Source organism: Mobula hypostoma, chromosome 29, assembly GCF_963921235.1.
Source record: "Mobula hypostoma chromosome 29, sMobHyp1.1, whole genome shotgun sequence".
Classification (NCBI taxonomy): Eukaryota; Metazoa; Chordata; class Chondrichthyes; order Myliobatiformes; family Myliobatidae; genus Mobula; species Mobula hypostoma.
In genome coordinates, this window is record NC_086125.1 from 14,508,533 (window position 1) to 14,532,711 (window position 24,179).

A 24,179-nucleotide genomic window follows, 5' to 3' on the forward strand; every position below is an offset into this window, starting at 1 on the left:
TCTTACATTGTAATGCACTCATTGTAAATGGGGATATCTTTATTATTAATGAAAATATATCATACACACATTTACAACTACGGAAACCTGAAATACCACGATTCTCTCATCCACCAGGATAGTGCTTACAAAACATTGTTGCACTGAGCTCAGGACTGAGCTACAGACAAAATAATGTTTCCCTGTGAACAGACATAGATCTTCGCCATTGTCCAATGAGGTTCAGAGAAAGCACTGATCAGTGTTCATTGGTATTCCAGGTTAAGGCACTATTTACATCTTAACATTTTTGGAAAATACGTTAAAAAGACTTTGCAGGGAGGTTGGCCTTGTTTTGATGGTTTTCCATCTGGACCAGAATGAAAGAAGGAACAGCATTCCCTGTACAATGGCCAGTAAAGCTCCAAACCATTGGCAAACCATCCCTGTACCAATTCCAAAAACATCTAGAACAGCTCATCAATTCTGGTTGAGTGGCAACAATGCCACTTTGATTCAGTTAGAGAAGAGGTTAATGGTATGGTACTTGTGATTGATTGGACTGGAGAGCAAGGATGTTTCCGTTTGGCTGTCTTCGGGACCAGTTCGCCATTCACCGGCTTAATCTCAGAGCAGGATTCACTCATTGGTTGAGTTAGAGAGCTGGGTTGTTGCTTATTGTCTGAAACAGAGAACTAGGATGCCTCACATGGGCTCAATTGCAGGGAATACTCCGCTCCATTTGAACTATAAACCAGCCGAATTAAAATCAATATGTGTCTCTTGATGCCTCCGCAAGTCGACTTTCCGCTGAAATCCTTTCCCACAGTTGGAACACATGAAAGGCTTGAAGCCTGTGTGCTTCCTGCTGTGGGTGATCAGGTTGGAGCTCTGACTGAAGGCCTTTCCACACACCTGGCATTTGTGAGGCTTCTCACCTGGAACAGAACATCAATAGTAATACTAATCCTCTCACGGCAAAGCTTCCAATGACAGTGCCATCTCCAGCTTGACTCCTCTGGAGTCAGAGATGGGCGGCAGAGTGATGCAGTTATTACCACAGTTCTAGAAACACAAGTTCAATCCTGACCTCTGGTAATATCTATATATAGTTCACACATTCTCACTGTCGCTGTTTTGATTTCTCCGGGATGCTCCAAGTCCCTACCAGATTGGTAGGTTAATGGGCTGCTCTATGTTACTCCGATTGTGCAGGCAGGCAATAGAATTAATGGAAATCTGAGTTGAATAGGTTATAGGGGAAGTTAATGGAGGGGGGGTTGAGATTGCTTTGTGAGCTGGCATAGACCCATTAGGCCGAACGGCCTCCCTTTATATCGTAAGAAAAGATGGAATGCGGGAATTGAAACACAGATGTAACAAGGATAAGAAAAGATCAATGAAGGGGGTTGAACTGTCGGTTGGAAAACAGTAGCTCACATCACATAGCTTGTTACCAGCCCCAAAAATGGCCCAGTGGTGATAGAAAAGCATATTCTGGGGCAGGCGTTGTAGAACTGCCAGAACAGGATGGTATATCTACCAGTGAGTAGACCAGAAATAGAACAAAGAGAGTGAAATTCTTAGAATGCAGTTGGTGGAACTTGTGAAATCCATGTGTAAACTTGACAGGAGAAGGGATAGGTTTGAACGTAGTTTTAGATGATGAGGTAAACCCTTCGACCCTGGTAAAATATACCCCAGGTTGTTAGTCAGGGAAGAAATAGAAGAGGATCTGATGATCACTTTCTAATCTAAGATGTCTGGACGGTTGCTGATATGATCTCCGATCCCATATGATGAAAAGGGAGCAAAGGGACAAACTGACTACTTATAGCACAGACTTTCTCATTTGGGGGAAAGAATTGTAGGTGATCCTGAAAGCTCTTTAACCTGTGCCAGCATTCAAATTAGCTCATGGGAGAATTTCACATCAATACTCAACTCATTTGGAGCCCAAAAATCTATTCATCTCAGTTGTCACAGTTGGGGGTTCTAACTTCCCCAGTATTAATTGGAATTTCCTTAAGACAGTGCATCCAGGAAGGGTTCTTGAAACAGTATGTTGAGTCCAGGTATACTGGACCTCAATTTGGGAGACAGGCCGGGTAACAGACTTGGTAGTGGTGTCATATTTTGGGAATAGTGACCAAAACTCGTTATGTTTTATAAACACAAGAGATTCTGCAGTTGCTGGAAATCAAGAGTAACACACACAAAATGCTGGAGGAGCTCAGCAGGTCAGGCAGCGTCTACGGAAATGAATCAACAGTCGACGTTTCGGGTAGAGACACTTCAACAGGACTGGAAAGGAAGGGAGACGAATGCCGGAATAAGAAGGTGGGGGGAGGGTAAGGAGGGCAAGCTAGAAGATGATAGGTGAGGCCAGGTGGGTGGGGGATGGGGGGGGGCGCGAAGGAAGAAGCTGGAGATGATAGATGAAAAAGGCAAAAGGCTGGAGAAGAAGGAATCTGATAGGAGAGGAGAATGAACCACGAAAGGGAAAGAGGAGGGGCAGCAGTGGGAGTTGATAGGTAGGCAGAAGAGAAGAGTGGGAAAATGAGGAAACGGGAGAGAAAAAGATTGCCAGAATGAGTAATCGATGTACATGCCATCAGGTTGGAGTCTACCCAGACAGGGCATGAGGTGCTTTTCCAACCTGAGAGTGGCATCATTGTGGCAGGAGGAGAGCACTGACCAACATGTCGGAATGGGAAATGGGGTTAGGATTTAAAACGGTTGGCCATTTTTTTGTGGATGGAATGGAGGTGCTCGAAAAGTGGCCCCCCCCCCAATTTATGCTGGGCCTCACCAGTGTAGAGGAGGCCGCATCGGGAGTACCGGATACAGTAGATGACCCCCAACAGGTTCTCAGATGAAGTGCTTCCTCACCTGGAAGGACAATTTGGGGCCCTGAATGGAGCTGAGGGAGGAGGTGAATGGGAAAGTGCGGCATCTCTGACACAGAGATACGTGCCGGGCGGGAGATTAGTGGGGAGGGGCGAATGGACAAGGGAATCTAGGAGGGAGCAATCCCTATGGAAAGCGGGGAGTGGAAGGGGGAAGGGGAGGTAAAGATACGTTTGGTGTGAGGTCCCGTTGAAGATGGCAGGAGTTGCAGAGAATGATGTGTTAAATGCAGAGGCTTGTGGAATGGTAGGTGAGGACAAGAGGAGCTCCAGCCCTGATGGGGGGGATGTTTTATGATCGTTGCCAATAAGGATAACATCAGATCTTGCAGGTATATACTCAATTGGGTGGAGGTATGTTACAGCAGGATAAGACAGGAGCTAAGGGGAATTGATTGGGAGCAGCTGCTGTCAGAGAAATACGTGCCTAATATTTGTGAGTTGCTCAAATTCAGGAACGGCATGTTCTTGTAAGGAGGAAGGACAAGGATGGTAAAGGAACCTTGGGTGACCTGAAATGTCCTAAATTTAGCCAGGAAGTAAAAAGGAAACATATATAAGTTTTAGAAAACTAAAATCAGACTGGAACACTGGGGAATGTAATGGGCTCAGGTGACTAGGAAGGCCAAAAAATCTCCTTGGCAAGTAGGATCAAGGAGAATTCCTTCATAGCCAGGATGCTAGCTGAGTGCACTGTAGTTGATCCCAGTGGTGTGGAGTGTGTGCTGGAGCAGATCCCAGCAGCCAAGGGGAGTGTACTGGTGCAGATCCCAGTAGCCAAGGGGAGTGTACTGGTGCAGATCCCAGTAGCCGAGGGGAGTGTGCTGGAGCAGATCCCAGCAGCCAAGGGGAGCGTACTGGTGCAGATCCCAGTAGTCAAGGGGAGTGTGCTGGTGCAGGTGTGTACCTGTGTGGATGAAGGTGTGTTTCTTCATGTCGGATTTCTGATGGAAGCACTTCCCACAGTACTGGCACGGATATGGCCGGGTATCCGAGTGGATCAGTAGGTGCGTGGACAATGTGGAGGAGCGTTTGAAATTCTTCCCACAAATCTTGCAGTTGAAACTCTTTTCCTGTAGATACAGAAGGAAGACTGTGAAATTACTCGTCTGTCAGACAGCTCCTCTCCTGGAGGGACTGACTTTAGCTCAGTCACATTCCAGATCTCCGGAGACCAGTCCTCACCCAATTATCCCATGGGGATAAAAGAGGATCTCTAGAAACCACCACACTATCCGAGAACATCACATTGCGAGCCCACTGTGGTTAATGTCGTGCTCTCTCTCCAAAATTAAATATCAACCAGATAAAAAACACTGACAGGACTCTTCTCTCCCCAAACCCAGGACCAATCCAAAACAAATATATAAATCTATTCTCTCTATGGTTCTGACAACGCTAAACCAATTCTACTGCTCCATTCTCTCCTCTTGCCTCTTCAGTATTCTCAGATTAACTCACTGCCCCCATTAAATGATCCCATTGGCTAATCCCAAACAAATCCTACTGTCTGACCCTACCCCATTATCCCAAAGCACTCACAACTCTCCGCAGACCTGAGTAAATCCAAACCACAGATAGACTGATAATCCAGCATCCTTAGGCCTTTGGCAGTGCTGGACTGGTAGATTTTCCAGGGTACAGGATATTAGTCCGATTAGTAGCATAACACACTTCTATTTCACTATTTTTTACATGTTACACTATTATACAATAACATTTCCATTGACTTCAGTGAGCTTAAAGGGATCCATTAATATACTGTGACTGCAAACCCCCACATGTTTCTGACGACTTGTGTTCTGGTCTGCAATGATACTCTGGACCCCAACCTCAGCCTCGCGGCCTGAAATACCACCTCTCATTTCAGACTAATGAGTGAGCCCGATGCCGATTTTAATCTATCTATATTATGGAATCCCACTGGCTGACACCAGACAGTATGCTCTACGTTCTGTTACAATAAGAGATGACCAGGTGGACGAAGAAATGGATTCTGGCACGTTCACAGTCTTGTTGAAAAGGAGGAACCTCCCCCGGTGATTTCTGAGGATCCCACCAGGGCACTCAACCTGGAGAGCAAGAACATAGAACAGTACAGGAGTTCACAGGCCCTCCAGCCCATGATGGACCACCCTCTTAACCTTCTCTAAGATCAATGCAACCCTTCCCTCCCACGTAGCCCTGCATTTCTCTTTCATCCATATGCCTATCTAAGAGCCTCTACTGGACACTGAAACCTACTGCGCACTGAAAGGCCTAGGTCGAGTGGATGTGGGTGAGGATACTCCCATTAGTAGGTGAGGGCAGGATTCAAGGAGGCAGCCTTAGAATAAAGGAATTTCTCTGCAGGATTGAGATGAGGAGCAATTTCTTCACCCAGAGGGTGGTGAATTTGGAACTCGTTGCCACAGAGACAAAGTCATTGGATTAAGGCAGTGATTGATGAGTTCTTGATTGGTAAGGGGGTTAAGATGACAGCAGAAGGCGTGAGAATGCGGTTAAAGAATAATCAGCCATGATTGAACAGCAGAGCGGAATCAATGGGCCAAGTTACCCGATTTTGCTTCTATATCTTACACTCTAAATTGGAGAGGCAACCATGGAAGAAATCTCCTGGGCTTGGCTTTGTAATTCACTTTTTGTTCTTGAATCTCTCCCAACAGGTCACCCTGTCCCTTTCTTATCTTGTTCCTCGGATGGACCCCGGTGGCTGGACCATTCATCAGTATTCTATCTGGATGTGGTGACTGCTGAGATATGTCACAATGCATGTTACAGCCTAAAAGCAGCACTGTAGCCCAACTTCTTAGCCTCACAGCCTGTATTGCAGTACCTTCAAACGGTGGGCCTGGTCTCTGCAGAGTATAGTCCCCAGCCAGGAGTGTGCAGAAACTGGGCCCTTACCTTGGTCTGGGTGTGTGTGGCTTGATGCTGTTCCAGACTGGCAGAGTGGCCAAAGGCTTTGCCACACATCTCACAGGTGAAGAGCTGGCTGCCACTGTGTGATCTTCGGACGTGAACCTCCAACCCATGTGGAGTTGAGAAGCCCTACGTAAGAAGTATTCATGGTGAAGACTGCTGTATGGTCGGACTGCATTCTAGTTATCTGGGGGCTGATCACTAGTTAAGATTTTGAGAGTTTTAGACACAAATATAACTCAACTCACCCTGGCCATTAAGCATCCAATTTATGCCAATCCTACCCTAATCCAATGTATTTGTCTCACATTCCCATCAAGGAGAAAGAGGGCGTGTGGCACGTCGAGCTGTTGGGTGAACAGCGGTTTATGCTGGACTCTTTGGGGGCTCTGCATGGTGGGCGAAGGGGAGGCTGATGCTTTTGCTGGAATGTGGGGAGGGGGAAGGGGGCTGATTTGATGCTTTGCTGCTGCTTATATGTGGGAGGGGGGAAGGGGGGCTTTGGGGTTCTAATGTTTTTCCTGTCCTTTATTCTTTGGGGCTTTTCTTCTGTTTCGTGGATGTCTGTGAAGAGTAAGAATTTCATGTTGTAAATTGTATACATTCTCTGATATGAAATGGAACCATTGATTCTACCTACTCCCCCCCACTGATTCTACAATCCCAGGGAAATTTACAGTGGCTTATTAAACTATCAGCCAGCATGTGGGGAACACCCAGAGGGAACACACGCATTCACAGGGAGGACGTGCAAACCTGACCAACAAACAGTGCTGTTTGGATCAGGAGGCACGGTTCTGCCCTCAGTGCCTTGAGCTCAGTACATTTCTGAGTTGTGCTGGAACCCAGGAGACCAGTGACGGGACGTTGAATCAGTTAGTTAAATTTTTCAGCTGGTGGCGTGCTGGGCTGAGTCTCAGACTTCGCTCAAACAGGCGGTGCGGCACTGGACTCTGTCACAAAGCAGAGCCGGGCCACAGAAACCATGGGGTTACAGCTCCGGCGACGATCCGTTCGGACCAGCAATTGCGCTGTTGAGGGGGGAGGAGACATCATGGGGAGACGAAGTGGAACCTTCTTACAGGGACCCAGCAGAAGGTGGCTGAGTCTGCTAAGCCCAAAACCTGCCTCCGAACCAGCGTCACCCTGTCAGGGCCAGACAGGGACGGGAGGGCAAAGCTGGAGGATTGCCCTGCTGGTGAGGGGTTGATGTGCAGCACTGGTGCTGCGCCCATTGATCAAAGTTCGGTCCAGCATCTTACAACGGAGCCTGTCAGTGACAAGGTCCATGGGTTTGGTGGGAGGAGGACCAGGCCCAAGGTCTGTGACTCTAGCTTGCCATGGAATACAAGGAGGGCAGTGCCACCCACAGTGGGCCAGACTGGGGAGGGGGGTGCCCTACATCACAGTTATCATTCCCTTTATCCAACCACTGCACTAGTACCTGTCCCATCACACATATGTAGTCAACGTTCAACTGATCAAAGATCTGCTCTTCAACTATCCACTGACCCAATCCCAATAGACACTGACCACTCACGTCATTCAGCAGCAGTGCTCCCATTTATGGCCAAACACTTCACTAAACACATGACCAGTAATATCCCTGTCCTACTGGGAAAGGGAACGCCATATCTTTGTGAAGGGTATGCCAGATGCGTGTGTGGTAAAGCAGCCGCTTTCCTTGAGTGATTGCTCTTTCCTGCTTGTCTTTCTTCTCCCCAGGGCTCTGGGAGATTTCACCAGCACTAGCTCCCACCAAACCTACAAGTCCACTGCGAGAGGAGTGCGCCAATGTCAGCGTTCTCTCCCAGAGCCACTCTTCCGTCAGTGGAGGCCTCATTACATTCAGCTCACTCTGACGAGGCGGCCTGACAGCAGACGTCCCAGGCAAACACTCCACCCTGATCCCTGTCCTTGGAAGAGATGACCAGCTAGCAGTCCAAAGATGGTTGAAAACTGCCCCTCCCACCACTAACTCAGAGATTCCCTGACTTGTGATCAGACCTGTTGGAATGTCACCAAGGACCAAGACTATGGGAAGTGTGTAGAGGTTCGGTGTAAATAGAAGGCGGAAGATATCACTTGTCAAACCACCAACAGCTACCTCACCCTCTATCACACACCTCCTGCCCCACCTCCAGATAAGTCTATGATCTCACATCGGCCTCATCAGTCACCCCAGAACCTGGGACATGAGAGTGGAAGTGAGTCCTCCTAGATTTCAAGGTCTATTGTCTCACTTGTGCTTTGTAATTACAATGGTGTCTGTTTGGATATGAGGGAAATCTCTCTGGGGTTCTCTCACCTCTCACTTGGTGTGACCATGGTGTGCATGTGTGTGTGTGTGTGTCTCTCTATCTCTCTCTTTCTGATTCTCTGATTTTCTCTGGGTGTACCTTGGCATTTTTGTACATGGATGTGTCTGGGTTTGTGTACCTGTGTATACCAGTCGTAACCAAGTGCGTGTACTTGGATGTGTCTGGATGTACCCTGCTTTGTATACTGGAGTATGTGTACCTGGGTGTGACTGCGTCTGTCCCTGGATGTGTGTGCTTGGCTGTGTCTGAGTGTGTACTGTACCTAGGTGAGCCTGGGTGTACCTGAGCGCACCTGGGTGTAGCTGGTGTGTGTGTTTGGCTGTATCTGAGTGTATACCTGAATGTGTCTGGGTGTACCTCTGTGTACTTGGGGGTATCTATCCGAGTACTTCTGGGTGTAGCTGGTGTGTGTGCTTAGGTGTGTCTGAGTGTGTGTACCTGGATGCATGCACCTAGGTGTATCTGGGTGTGTATCTGGTTTGGTTCCTGGATTACCTGGGAATGTGTACCTGGGTGACTATCTGGGTGTGTGTAGGTGTGTGTACCTGTGTATCTATCTGTATGTGTATAATTGTATGTACCTGGGAGTGTGTACATGTGTGTGCATAGGTGTGTGTAGCTGTGTGTGTAGGTGTGTGTACCTGGATGTATAAGCATGTGTATCTGGGTGTGTACAGGTGTGTGTACCTGTGTGCACAGACGCATACAGATGTGTGTACCTATGTGTACAAGTGTATACAGGTGAGTTACCTGTGTTACAGGTGTATATAGGTGTGTGTAATTGTGTGTATAGTTATGTGTACCTGTGTTACAGGCGTATATAGGTGTGTGTACTTGTGTATACAGGTGCGTGTATCTGGATATGCACAGGTGTGTGTACCTGGCGAGTCTCACTCCACGTGAGGTGGTTTACCTTATCACATTTGGTGCAGTCGTACGGAGCTCTGTATCGGCCTCTCCGAGTGAAGAGGATGTGTCCATTATCCTCAATGGCTTGTGTGTTGACCTGCTTTTCGACAGTGGCTCTGGATTCCAGCAGCGGTGACAGGTAATCCACAACCAGGTGTTTGAGTCTGCCTGTGGCGTATCTGGTCCAGGGGTATGGCCTGCACCGTAATCCCGGTGTCCCGGCTTCCGAAGGGAGAAACACTTTATCTGAACCTGAAACACATCAAATCATTCAAATCAAAATGTCAACTTTCAAAGTTCATTTATTATCAAAGTATGCATATAGTATACAACCCTGAGATTTGTCCTGCTACAGGCAGACACAAAAAAGAAAAAAATCAAACACCCATCCCGCCAAAAACAAAGAACAAATTGTGGCAACATCAAAAAGTGGGCAATTAACACACAGATTATCAAACATCAAACCACAGAGTCCTCGAAACAGTCCAGGAGAGTCAGCTCAGTTTAGCGCTGTGTCAATAACAGCAGGCCTCAGCTGCAGACCCAGTTCCACATCAAAGCGCCGCAATTAAATTGCACAATTAGTGAAAAAGGGTAACCAGAAACCCATGGAACATGAATCGCAGAGTCCTCCACAAACGAGTTCACAACCACAGCGCTGAGGACATTAAACATCAAACTGCAAAGTCCCCTGACAAGAGTCCCACAGCCCTGAGACACACCGCCAAGGAGATCGAAGCTGCACCTTCTCCCAGCAGCAGCGGGAGAAAGATGCAAACGCAAGCAGATGGCGCTGAACACCCGCTCAATCTCCACTTCTGTTCTTGTCGATTTTAATCTTGTTTTGACACTTTAATTGGCGGGGAGTAGTGGAGCCGAACATGGGCTCATGCTCTGCCACCAAGAAGGAGGACTGTAGTTATAAGCAGAGATTTTATAGGCTGCACTTGTCCTCCCAAACGTAGGAGGCCGAGGGGTGAATATGCAGAAGTTTATAAAATTACAAGGGGTATAGGTTTAACAGATAGCCAGAGGCCTTTCAGAAGACAGGGGATTCTAGAACTCAAGGGCGTGGGTTTAAGGAGTAAAGGGAGAAATTTAAAGAGCATCCAATGGTATGGTTTTCACACAGAGAGTGGAGATTATATGTAAGAGGATGTGGTGGAGGAAAATACAATTACAGGATTCATAAATGCACTTGGATAGGAAAGGTACAGGAAGGAGTGAGCCTGGTGGGATTAGCGTTGAGAAGCATCATGGTTGGTATTGACAACGTGGAGCAAAAGGTCCACTTCTTTGCTGAACAATATGATACTCTATGTTTCCATGATCCATTCCTCTAAGAGCCATCAATTTCACTCTTGCTACACAGGCCCTCATTCCTCCTGACACCCTTGACCAAACCTGACTCACATCCCCAACCACATCCACATCACCAACACCATCTACATCCCCATCCATCATCATCATCCCCATCCATCATCCCCATCCATCATCCCCATCCATCATCCCCAACCATCATCCCCAACCACATCCACCTCCATCATCCCCATCCATCAATCATCCACATCCATCATCCCCAACCATAATCCCCAACCACATCCACATCCATCATCCCCATCCATCATCCACATCTACATCCCCAACCACATCCCCAACCACATCCCCATCCACATCCATCATCCTCATCCATCATCCCCATCCCCATCCCCATCCATCATCCACATCCATCATCCCCAACCATCATCCCCAACCACATCCACATCCATCATCCACATCCACATCCCCAACCACATCCCCATCCATCATCCACATCCCCAACCACATCCACATCCATCAATCATCCCCATCCATCATCCCCAACCATCATCCCCAACCACATCCACATCCATCATCCACATCCATCATCCCCATCCATCATCCACATCCATCATCCCCATCCATCATCCCCAACCACATCCACATCCATCATCCCCAACCATCATCCCCAACCACATCCACATCCATCATCCACATCCACATCCCCAACCACATCCCCATCCATCATCCACATCCCCAACCACATCCACATCCATCATCCCCATCCATCATTCCCAACCATCATCCCCAACCACATCCACATCCATCATCCCCATCCATCATCCACATCCACATCCCCAACCACATCCCCATCCATCATCCACATCCATCATCCTCATCCATCATCCATCATCCCCATCCCCATCCCCATCCATCATCCACATCCATCATCCACATCCATCATTCCCATCCATCATCCCCAACCATCATCCCCAACCACATCCACATCCATCATCCACATCCACATCCCCAACCACATCCCTATCCATCATCCACATCCCCAACCACATCCACATCCATCATCCCCATCCATCATCCCCAACCATCATCCCCAACCACATCCACATCCATCATCCACATCCATCATCCACATCCATCATCCCCATCCATCATCCCCAACCATCATCCCCAAACACATCCACATCCATCATCCCCATCCATCATCCACATCCACATCCCCAACCACATCCCCATCCATCATCCAGATCCATCATCCACATCCATCATCCCCATCCATCATCCCCAACCATCATCCCCAAACACATCCACATCCATCATCCCCATCCATCATCCACATCCACATCCCCAACCACATCCCCATCCATCATCCAGATCCATCATCCTCATCCATCATCCATCATCCCCATCCCCATCCATCATCCACATCCATCATCCCCATCCATCATCCCCATCCATCATCCCCAACCATCATCCACATCCACATCCCCAACCACATCCCCATCCATCATCCCTAACCATCATCCCCAACCACATCCCCATCCATCATCCACATCCATCATCCTCATCCATCATCCCCATCCATCATCCTCATCCATCATCCCCATCCCCATCCCCATCCATCATCCCCATCCATCATCCTCATCCATCATCCCCATCCATCATCCCCAACCATCATCCCCAACCATCATCCCCAACCACATCCACATCCATCATCCCCATCCATCATCCACATCCACATCCCCATCCATCATCCACATCCATCATCCCCATCCATCATCCACATCCATCATCCCCATCCATCATCCACATCCATCATCCACATCCATCATCCCCAACCACATCCACATCCATCATCCCCATCCATCATCCCCATCCATCATCCGCATCCATCATCCACATCCATCATCCTCATCCATCATCCCCATCCATCATCCACATCCATCATCTACATCCATCATCCACATCCATCATCCCCAACCATCATCCCCAACCACATCCACATCCATCATCCACATCCATCATCCCCAACCACATCCACATCCATCATCCCCATCCATCATCCCCATCCATCATCCGCATCCATCATCCACATCCATCATCCTCATCCATCATCCCCATCCCCATCCATCATCCACATCCATCATCCACATCCATCATCCTCATCCATCATCCTCATCCATCATCCACATTCATCATCCACATCCATCATCCCCATCCATCATCCACATCCATCATCCACATCCATCATCCCCAACCACATCCACATCCATCATCCCCATCCATCATCCACATCCATCATCCTCATCCATCATCCCCATCCATCATCCACATCCATCATCTACATCCATCATCCACATCCATCATCCCCAACCATCATCCCCAACCACATCCACATCCATCATCCACATCCATCATCCCCAACCACATCCACATCCATCATCCCCATCCATCATCCCCATCCATCATCCGCATCCATCATCCACATCCATCATCCTCATCCATCATCCCCATCCCCATCAATCATCCACATCCATCATCTACATCCATCATCCACATCCATCATCCCCAACCATCATCCCCAACCACATCCACATCCATCATCCCCATCCATCATCCACATCCATCATCCCCATCCATCATCCACATCCCCAACCACATCCCCATCCATCATCCCCATCCATCATCCCCATCCATCATCCCCATCCATCATCCCCATCCATCATCCCCAACCATCATCCCCAACCACATCCACATCCATCATCCACATCCATCATCCACATCCATCATCCACATCCATCATCCTCATCCATCATCCACATCCATCATCCACATCCATCATCCTCATCCATCATCCATCATCCATCATCCCCATCCCCATCCATCATCCACATCCATCATCCCCATCCATCATCCCCATTCATCATCCCCAACCATCATCCCCAACCATCATCCACATCCACATTCCCAACCACATCACCATCCATTATCCACATCCATCATCCCCATCCATCATCCCCAACCATCATCCCCAACCACATCCACATCCATCATCCCCAACCATCATCCCCAACCACATCCACATCCATCATCCACATCCATCATCCCCAACCACATCCACATCCATCATCCCCATCCATCATCCCCATCCATCATCCGCATCCATCATCCACATCCATCATCCTCATCCATCATCCCCATCCCCATCCATCATCCACATCCATCATCTACATCCATCATCCACATCCATCATCCCCAACCATCATCCCCAACCACATCCACATCCATCATCCCCATCCATCATCCACATCCATCATCCCCATCCATCATCCACATCCCCAACCACATCCCCATCCATCATCCCCATCCATCATCCCCATCCATCATCCCCATCCATCATCCCCATCCATCATCCCCAACCATCATCCCCAACCACATCCACATCCATCATCCATATCCATCATCCACATCCATCATCCACATCCATCATCCTCATCCATCATCCTCATCCATCATCCACATTCATCATCCACATCCATCATCCACATCCATCATCCTCATCCATCATCCATCATCCATCATCCCCATCCCCATCCATCATCCACATCCATCATCCCCATCCATCATCCCCATTCATCATCCCCAACCATCATCCCCAACCATCATCCACATCCACATTCCCAACCACATCCCCATCCATCATCCACATCCATCATCCCCATCCATCATCCCCAACCATCATCCCCAACCACATCCACATCCATCATCCCCATCCACATCCCCAACCACATCCCCATCCATCATCCTCATCCATCATCCATCATCCCCATCCCCATCCATCATCTCCATCCATCATCCCCATCCATCATCCCCAACCATCATCCCCAACCATCATCCCCAACCACATCCACATCCATCATCCCCATCCATCCACATCCACATCCCCAACAACATCCCCATCCATCATCCACATCCACATCCCCAACCACATCAATCATCCCCATCCATCATCCACATCCATCATCTCCATCCATCATCCCCATCCATCATCCTCAACCATCATCCCCAACCACATCCACATCCATCATCCCCAACCACATGCACATCCATCATCCCCATCCATCATCCACATCCATCATCCCCATCCATCATCCCCATCCATCATCCCCGACCATCATCCCCAACCACATCCACATCCATCATCCCCATCCATCATCCACATCCACATCCCCAACCACATCCCCATCCATCATCCACATCCATCATCCTCATCCATCATCCTCATCCATCATCCATCATCCCCATCCCCATCCCCATCCATCATCCACATTCATCATCTACATCCATCATCCCCATCCATCATCCCCAACCACATCCACATCCATCATCCCCATCCATCATCCACATCCATCATCCCCATCCATCATCCCCATCCATCATCCCCATCCATCATCCCCAACTATCATCCCCAACCATCATCCCCAACCACATCCATCATCCCCATCCATCATCCACATCCACATCCCCAACCACATCCCCATCCATCATCCTCATCCATCATCCTCATCCATCATCCATCATCCATCATCCATCATCCATCATCCACATCCATCATCCCCATCCATCATCCCCAACCACATCCACATCCATCATCCCCATCCATCATCCACATCCCCAACCACATCCCCATCCATCATCCACATCCACATCCCCAACCACATCCACATCCATCATCCCCATCCATCATCCACATCCCCAACCACATCCCCAACCATCATCCACATCCACATCCCCAACCACATCCACATCCATCATCCCCATCCATCATCCACATCCATCATCCCCATCCCCATCCCCATCCATCATCCCCATCCATCATCCCCATCCATCATCCCCATCCATCATCCCCATCCCCATCCCCATCCCCATCCCCATCCCCATCCCCATCCCCATCCCCATCCCCATCCAGTCCCACAAGGCTGCCTTCAGTTCCAAAGCCCCAACATCACAACCCTAATTAACCCTAACCTAATCACAGGACAATTTACAATGGCCAATTAACCCTAACCTAATCACAGGACAATTTACAATGATCAATTAACCCTAACCTAGTCACAAGATAATTTACAATGGCCAATTAACCGTAACTTAATCACTGGAAAATTTACAATGACCAATTAGCCCTAACCTAATCATAGGACAATTTACAATGGCCTATTATATTAACCTACTTGGGACAGCTTTGGACTTTGGGAGGAAATGGGAGGACCCTGGGAAAAACAATGCATTTTTCAGGACAGACGTACAGAGATTCCTTACAGAACAGTACCATTCCAGTCCAGTTGGTGGCAGTAATGCACCTTAAGTTGGACTGCCAACCGCCATTAAAAGTCAGAAGAACAACACCAGAATTGAACTCTGAACTCTGAAACAGCCTGAGCCGTAATGGCATCATTCTAACCGCTCCGCCACTGATGTAGGTTCTGTTGTGTACTGAGAATAAGAAATGGACATGGATTAGAGGTTGATGAAACACAAAATGACTGTGGACTATATGTTCCCTCTAAAGGCCAATTTAGACTTGTGTGGCAAATCGACGCCGTAGGTACGGTGCAGCCGTGTACCCTACACCATACCCTACGCCATAGTCTACCCCGTAGCCTGATGCGCACCTCCCCAAAAGTGTAACTACGAGTTGTGGTGACGCAGACCACAACAACTGTGATTGGTCTGCTTGGTAGCTTCACATTTCCTCCTGCGTTGTAATAGCTTCCCATTGGGCCACTGAAGGGCAGGGAAGGAACTCTGGCTGCAATACTTTCCATAAAGCTTTACAGACCTCCGAAATTATGGAGGAACCTGTGCTTGACGCCAGTTTGTAGCTCGCTGCTACAGCCTGTTGACTTCCACCCGAAGCTGAGACTCGAATGGTGATTGCCAGTCTCTGAGTATACTGTGCGTACACTGATGCAAAATAAATGGTTGGAGACGATGAACCAAATCATCAAATCTACCTGCCGACATCCGAAAATATTTGAAATGCATTTCCTCGTCCATGTCTCTCAGTGGCCGGACAAGCACAGAAAATTCACCCTCCTCCAGTTTCAGTCGCCATTGTTTGAAGTTTGAGTTTCTTTGTGTTAAGTTTCAACGCGAAGAAACTCAACACTGGCATAGAAACCCCACCACCAACTAGCATTTTGGCAATGAATTGCAGAGCGACGCAGACACACCAACGCACAAGTATAAATGCATAGAACGGCGTAGCCCACTTGCGTAGGCTACAGCGTAAGCCAGTACGCACAAGTATAAATCATCCTTAAGGTGTGCGTGCACACACATCTTTTGCTACTAGTGCACAAAGGAATTTAACCTGTGCACAAAAGGTTGTCACCCTCTACCTCATTGGCATATTAAGTGTTTTTCACAATCGTACACAATCACATTTCCTCTTCCAGGTTTCTGATGCAGACGGTGTTGACAACGTGAGCTTGTGATGATTTGTCTGCAGATTTTAGAACTGGCTTACTTATAAAGTTTTCAATTGAACAAATTACTCAGTGCGCCCAAATTAGAGGGAACATTGCGTGAACTGAAAGGGAAGCAAACAGGAAATGCTGGAAACCCTCAGCAGGTCAGGCAGCATCGGCAGAAGGAGAAGCAGTTAATGTTCTGGTCCTTATCAGTGAATTGAAACATTAACTCTTGTCTCTCTCACACATATGCTGTCTGAGCTGCTGGGTATTTCCAGCATCTGCAGTTTTCTGGTCCCGGTAGATAGGTTAGACGTGTACCTATTTTGATCTTTGAACTTTGACCATCAGCACTGTAGCTCCCTCTCAATACGGCACTGAATGCCAGATTGGATTATTGGAACCAGCCTTCAGGCAGAGGGCCACAGAGTCCTTCTCTACATTTTGAGGGGAGGTTATAATTATTGACCAACCTATTCTTCTCTCCCCAAATGTCTTTCCGGGTTTCGATGTCGTACCTGAAGGGGAGCGGGGTCCCCAGAGGTCCTCACATTTGGGACTTCTCTCGCATGCTTCCTCCTCCGTTCCTGGAGAAACTGAGTGGCCGTCCTTTGTGTCTCCTGAGCTGGCATGCGTCTGAGGGGCTCTCCAGCACTTTGACTTGGAGCTGCAGACTGAGGTGGAGTTTTCGATGGGTTTGAGGCTCCGCGAGGACTCCTCTAACTTAATTACAAGAGACGGCATTTCCTGAGCTGTGGTCTCCACTTGTCTAGTCACTGCAGAGAGAAGAAAGTAAGTCAGTAGTGGGTCCACGGGCACATCTAGATCATTGCACAGGGAGCTCTCACATTAGCATTTACAGTTGGAGACCATTCAGCCCACTGAATGATGCTAGCTGTCAGAGCATTCCTATCAATCTTATTGATCTAATCATAGTCACGGATCCATTCAGCTCAGAAACAGGTCTTTGGTCCCAACTAATCTGTGACCAACATGTCAACCTGACCTAGTCTCGTGGGTCCACGTTTGACCAATCCTCCTCTAAATCCTTCCTGTCCAAATGTCGACATTATATCCACTTCAACCAGTTCCCCTGGCAGCTCCATCCACATACATCACACACTCTTTGAAACAAAAAACAAAGGCTCCTCATTTTCCTATTAAATCTTTGCCCTCTCTCCTGGAACCTATGCCCTCTAGTTCTTGATCCCCCGGACTCTGGGAAAAAGACTGTGTGCATTTACCCTATCTGTGCCCCTCTATAAGATCACCCCCCACCCCTTCAGTTTTCTTTGTACAAAGGAACAAAATCCTGGCCTACCTAACCTCTCCCTATAATCCAGCCCAGCACCAAGATGGGAATCACCCAGAGGGCATTGGATGTTCAGAATTCCCATCCCACCAGGGTGTGGAGACTGGGATGGGAATTCCGGGATGGCTTGCTGAGTATATTTAAGACAAAGTCGGTCCTTCATCAGCACCGATGAATTGGGCTCAAGGGTCTGTTTCTGTGCCGTATCACTCCCTGATTCTAATAGCGTTTGGATATTCAGGACACTGCGGCGGATGTGGTAGGTGCAGGAAAGATGGGCTGAATGGCCTGCTGACGTATGTATACCACACGGTCAGGCGAAGGTGACATCGCTGGTTGCTCCTTACCTGAAGGGTTTGCCAGGCTGATCACATAATCATCTTCATCGAACCGCTGGCCCTGATAACTGTTGAACCGCTTACTCCTCACCAGAAAAGAACGAGGCATCGTGAAAGTGTCGCGCCTCAGGTCACCGCGTCCTGTGAAGGGGAACCCATCAGGTTATTGTCAGCTTGAGCCGGAAATGGGCTGGATGAAAGGGAGCACCGGATGTAGAGTGGTAAGGTAGAGGAAGCGAGGAAACAAAATGGTGTCAAGCTCTCAGCAACAGAGTGAAGCACCAAACTCTAAACAATCCCATCACTGGGCACAAGGCATTGACCACAGGGCACAGGGCATTGACCACAGGGCACAAGGCATTGACCACTAGATACAGGGTATTGACCATTGGGCACAGATCACTGACCACTGGACACACAGCACCAAACACAATACAATCTCCACACCCCACCCCCACACTCCCTGCACCCTGAGCCACACCTGTGACACGACAGAGACACACATGCCATATTTAGTAGGTGATGAACCCATGCAGAGTGACCAAACTGAGAAATGAACATATTTTGTGAGAACATTAGAATTTGGACCAGGAGTCGTCCACACTGTCCCTTCAAACTTGCACATGCGTTTAAGTCACAGGAGATCTCCAGCTTCCACACCAGGTCCCTCCATTACCCTCCTATCCCTCTATTTCCTCAATGTCCAGAAACATGTCCACCTCTGTACAGAATGGACATGACTGATCTTCCTTGGCAGTCCGGGGTAGAGAGTTCTCAAGCTCCCCCACCTTTGAGACAAGGAATATTTTTTCTTCCACCCCTTACTCTGGGAAATGCCTCCGACAGGGAAACGTTCCCTCTGCATCCATCGGTAGAGCTTTGAAACAACTTTGTATATTTCAATGCCATCTGCTTTCATCCTAATCTTCCCAAGCAACCGGCCCCATTTCACACAGTTTCTCTTCATGGACCAAATCCAAAAACCCTGGAATCAATTTGATGAACCTACACTTTGCTCCCTTCGCGGCTTAAGTGAAGTGTCTATAACTGCATGCATTGTTTCAGGTGAGGCCTCGCTAAAGCCCCGTATAACCAAAACCCTTGTGGAAAAAAGGTGATCAGACCATTTGTCTCCGGCAACTCAGTGCATGCTGGCCTTCAGTGGCCTGTGTATAAGCACACCCAGATCCCTATGGACATCAGTGTTGCCTAGTCCTCATCATTTTACTGATGCTTAACTTTACTGTGATGTGCACCAGAGTGCGCGATCTCACGTTTTTCCAAGTGATGTTCGGTCCGCCTTGCTCTCATCCATTGAGTCATCTTGGCTGTGCCATCCTAGAGTCACTTGACGCCCTCCTCTGTGTTCACAGTCTCCGCTAGGTTTGCATCATTGGTCCACCGCGAAGTGCATGGCAGCAGGTCAGCGTAGTGGTTAGTGTCGCGCTCTACAGCACCGGCGATCAGAGTTCAATTCCCGTGGCTGTCTGTAAGGAGTTTGTACGTTCTCCCCATGTGGGTTTCCTCAGTTTCCTCTCACATTCTGAAGATGTACACGCGAGGGTTACTAAAAAACACGAGGCACAAGAAAATCTGTAGATGCTGGAAATCCAAGCAACGCACACAAAGTGCTTCTACCCTTTCCTATCTGATTCCCCCTCCTCCAGCCCAATCAACTTGCCAGCTCTTTACTTCACCCCTTTCCCCCTCTCTGTTCACCTATCACCTCCCAACTTGTACTTCTCCTGTCCCCTCACCTTCTTACTCTGACTTCTCATCTTTTTTTCCCAGGCCTGATGAAGGGTCTCAGCCCGAAATGTCGACTGTTCACTCTTTTCCACTGATGCTACCTGGCCTGCTGAGTTCCTCCGGCATTTTGTGTGCGTTGCTCGGGGTTACCAAGCTCTGGATGTGCCACGTTGGCTCCTGAAGCACAATGACACTTGTGGGCTGCCCCAGCACGTTCTTGGACTGTGTAGGTTAGAAACATAGAAACAGAGAAAACCTACAGCACAATACAGGCCCTTCGACCCACAGGACTGTGCCGAACATGTCCTTACCTTAGTATTTACCTAGGGTTACCCATAGCCCTCTATTTTTCTAAGCTCCATGTACTTGGTCCAGGAGCCTCTTTAAAGACCCTATTGTATCTGCCTTCACCACCGTCGCCTGCAGCCCATTCCACGCACTCACCACTCTCTGTGTAAAAAACTTACCCCTGAGATCTCCTCTGTACCCACTTCCAAGCCCTTAAAACTATGCCCCCTCGTGCCAGCTATTTCAGCCCTGGGTTAAAGCCTCTGACTATCCACATGATCAATGCCTCTCATCATCTTATACACCTCTATCAGGTCACCTCTCATCCTCCGTCGCTCCAAGGAGAAAAGGCCGAGTTCACTCAACCCATTCTCATAAGGCATGCTCCCCAATCCAGGCAACATCCTTGTAAATCTCCTCTGCACCATTTCTATGGTTTCCACGTCCTTCCTGTAGTGAGGCGACCAGGACCGAGCACAGGTCGTTGGCACGAGTGACACATTTTGATGTTTCGATGCACATGTTAATCTATAATCTCTGTGGATGTAGAGTAAGTGATGAATAGCCGGATTTCCAGCACCCATCCTCACCCACGACACCCACTAGACTAGCTTGAGGACTAATTCTAAACCTGGTGGTGTGAGTCCTGAGGTTCCTGATGGCAGTGAGAAGAGACAGCATGTAGGATTCTATGGATTTACCAAGTATGCCCTCAAGGAAATGAATCTCGGGGTTGTATATGGTGACATACATATACTTTGATAATACCTTTACTTTGAACTTTGTTTTCTTGTAAATTTCTATTGTATTGTCTTTCTTTTTCTTGTAAATGCCTGCAAGGAAATGAATCTTAAGATAGTATATGGTAACAAATGCCCACTTTGATAATTAATTTACTTCTAAGTTTGAATTTTTAAATTTACCTTGCGTTTTGAATATGGACCATGCTGGATACGGTATTCTTACTGTATTTAATTGAATTGAATTGACTTTATTTCTTACATCCTTCACATACATGAAGAGTAAAAATCTTTACGTTCTATCTCCATCTAAATGTGCAACATGCAATCATAGTAATTTATAATAAATAGAACAGTCAATGTAATATACAGTACACTTAAGTCAGCATGAGTTCATCAATCTGATGGGCTGGTGGAAGACGCTGTCCCGGAGCCTGTTCGTCCTGGCTTTTATGCTGCAGTACCATTTCCTGGATGGTAGCAGCTGGAATAGATTGTGGTTGGGATGACTTGGGTCTCCAATGATCCTTTGGGCCCTTTTTATACACCTGTCCTTGTAAATGTCCTGAATCACGGGAAGTTTACAACTATAGATGCACTGGGCTGTCCGCACCACCCTCTGCAGAGTCCTGCGATTGAGGGAGGTACAGTTCCCATACCAGGCACTGATGCAGCTAGTCAGCTCTCAATTGTGCCCCCGTAGAAAGTTCTTAGGATTTGGGGGCCCTTACCAAACTTCCTCAACCGTCTGAGGTAAAAGAGGCGCTGTTGTGTCTTTTTCACCACACAGCTGGTGTGTATCGACCAAGTGAGGCACTCGGTGATGTTGAGGAACTTGAAGCTGTTTGCCCTCTCAACCCCAGATCCATTGATGTCATTGGGGGTTAGCCCGTCTCCATTCCTCCTGTAATCCCCAACCAGCTCCTTTGTTTTTGCGACATTGAGGGAGAGGTTGTTTTCTTGACACCACTGTGTCAGGGTGATGACTTCTTCCCTGTAGGCCACCTCATTATTGTTTGAGATAAGGCCAATCAATGTAGTGTCATCGGCAAATTTAATTAGCAGATTGGAGCTGTGGGTGGCGATACAGTCATGGGTATACAGAGAGTAAAGGAGGGTACTCAGTACACGGCCCTGAGTGGCACCTGATATTGTTATACTGTGATCATGATACTGTGATCACCTTGTCTTGTAACTGTTCACATAATCGATGGAGATGTGTATCTTAATTGAGTACAGTGACTGTACTGTGCTCGTACAGGGAAACGGGAGGGAAACAGATCCCTCAGCCCATTGATTCTGTGGTGGCCACCAAACAACATTTACACCAATTCTACGTTAATCTCATTCTCTGTTTCTCCTCCCATTATCATCAGCTCTGCCCTCCCATCCAACCGCTCACCTACACACAGCTTATTGCAGCCAAGTAACCTTCCTGTGACGTAGCATACAGCAAAAGCCCACGTGGCGACAAGTGGAAAACACAGGTTCCACATAGGCAGCACCAGAGGTCAGGGTTGAACCTGATTCTGTGAGGCAGCGGATCTAGTAGCCCGGGCCACAGTACTGTCCTCAGAGTGGGTTGTGGCTGCTTTGTGTGCTGAGAGCCTGTCGCCTGATTCCCAAGCTGTATAACAACTCTGTTATCTACAGCGACTACACGAACCACTAATATTATTGTCTGAGCTGCCCCCCCTGTTAGTGGGAGAGAGAGTCTGCAGCATGTTGAAATGCTGGGCTATGGACTGTAGTTTTTGTTGGACTGCAGATCCTGGACTATTTGAGGGCTTTGCAACTGCTTGCTTGGTGGTTGGGCACTGGCGCTTCCTGCTGGAACGCAGGGGGAGGGTTGATACTTTGCTGTCGTTTGTGCATGGGAGGGGGATTTTGTGCTTCTAACATTTTCCTGTCTTTCATTCTTTGGGTTTTCTCCCCCTGTTTCGTGGAGGTCTGTGAAGAGTAAGAATTTCAGGTCGTGTACTGTATACATTCTCTGACATTAAACGGAACCTTTGCACTTTGTATGTGATGGCCATGCTGTCAAAATGGTTGCTTGATCAAAAAGGGTGCAGGGGCCATTGGGGTGTCGCGGTGCACGGAGTAGTGACCTAGTTGTCAAGTGAACAGATTCACCAGTGGCTATTCATGGTCACTTTTAAAGAGGCGGTGAAGATGCGGCGTAAAGTGAATGAGTCTGCGAGCTGATACATTCAGTTACTGAGTGTAAGTATAGCAGCTTCTGCAAAAAAATCATGATATTGTGTATAACCACTGTGCAGTTGCAACACCACCAAGGTCATTTTGCTTAAAATAACTGTGCTGAAAAAAGAAATGAAGTTGTGATCTACACTACCTTGTACATCCGATGAAGGGTCTCAGCCAAAATGAGACCTTCCGTAGATGCTGCCTGACTTGCTGAGTTCCTCTAGCATCTTGCATGCATTGCTCAAGATTTCCAGTACCTGCAGAATCCCTCCTATTTATTTCTTGTATGGTGACTGCTTTGTCTATAGGACCACTCAGACAATGACTGCAGTGGAACACTCACAATGCACTGGAGGAACTCAGCAGGTCAGTCAGCATCAGGTTGGAGGAGCAACACCTCATATACCGTCCAGGTAGTCTCCAGCCCCTTGGTATGAACTTAGAATTCTCCAACTTCCCCCTCCCTTCCTCTATCCCTATTTCACATCACCTCCCTCATAGTTCCGCCTCCTTCTACTACTGCGCATTGTTCTCCTGCCAATCACCTCCCTGCTTCCCCTCCCCCACCCCTTTATCTTTCACATTACTGTTTTTTTCGACTACCAGCATTCTTCAAACCCTCCCCAAAGTTCTTCCTTCAGTCCTGACGAAGGGTTTCGGCCCGAAACGTTGACTAATCTTTTCAACTGATGCTGACTGACCTACTGAGTTCCTCCA

General features: G+C 48.1%; 1 protein-coding gene across 2 annotated transcripts in view; it reads right to left on the bottom strand.

Annotated features, from left to right (window-relative positions):
* Nucleotides 1-24,179, bottom strand: part of LOC134339459 (zinc finger protein Gfi-1b-like) — a 36,575-nt gene continuing 12,396 nt past the window's right edge. Inside the window, exons 1-7 of one of the 2 annotated variants that reach the window (XM_063035992.1) lie at nt 19,720-19,829; nt 18,490-18,621; nt 17,349-17,606; nt 9,045-9,292; nt 5,796-5,939; nt 3,796-3,961; nt 1-917 (exon numbers count right to left, since the gene is read on the bottom strand). In XM_063035992.1, the coding sequence (XP_062892062.1) occupies nt 727-917; nt 3,796-3,961; nt 5,796-5,939; nt 9,045-9,292; nt 17,349-17,606; nt 18,490-18,589 (1,107 nt within the window). In that variant the 5' untranslated portion in view covers nt 18,590-18,621; nt 19,720-19,829 and the 3' untranslated portion in view covers nt 1-726. Of the gene's footprint in view, nt 918-3,795; nt 3,962-5,795; nt 5,940-9,044; nt 9,293-17,348; nt 17,607-18,489; nt 18,622-19,719; nt 19,830-24,179 lie in introns of those variants that run through there. The other variant, XM_063035991.1, reaches the window with a different exon arrangement.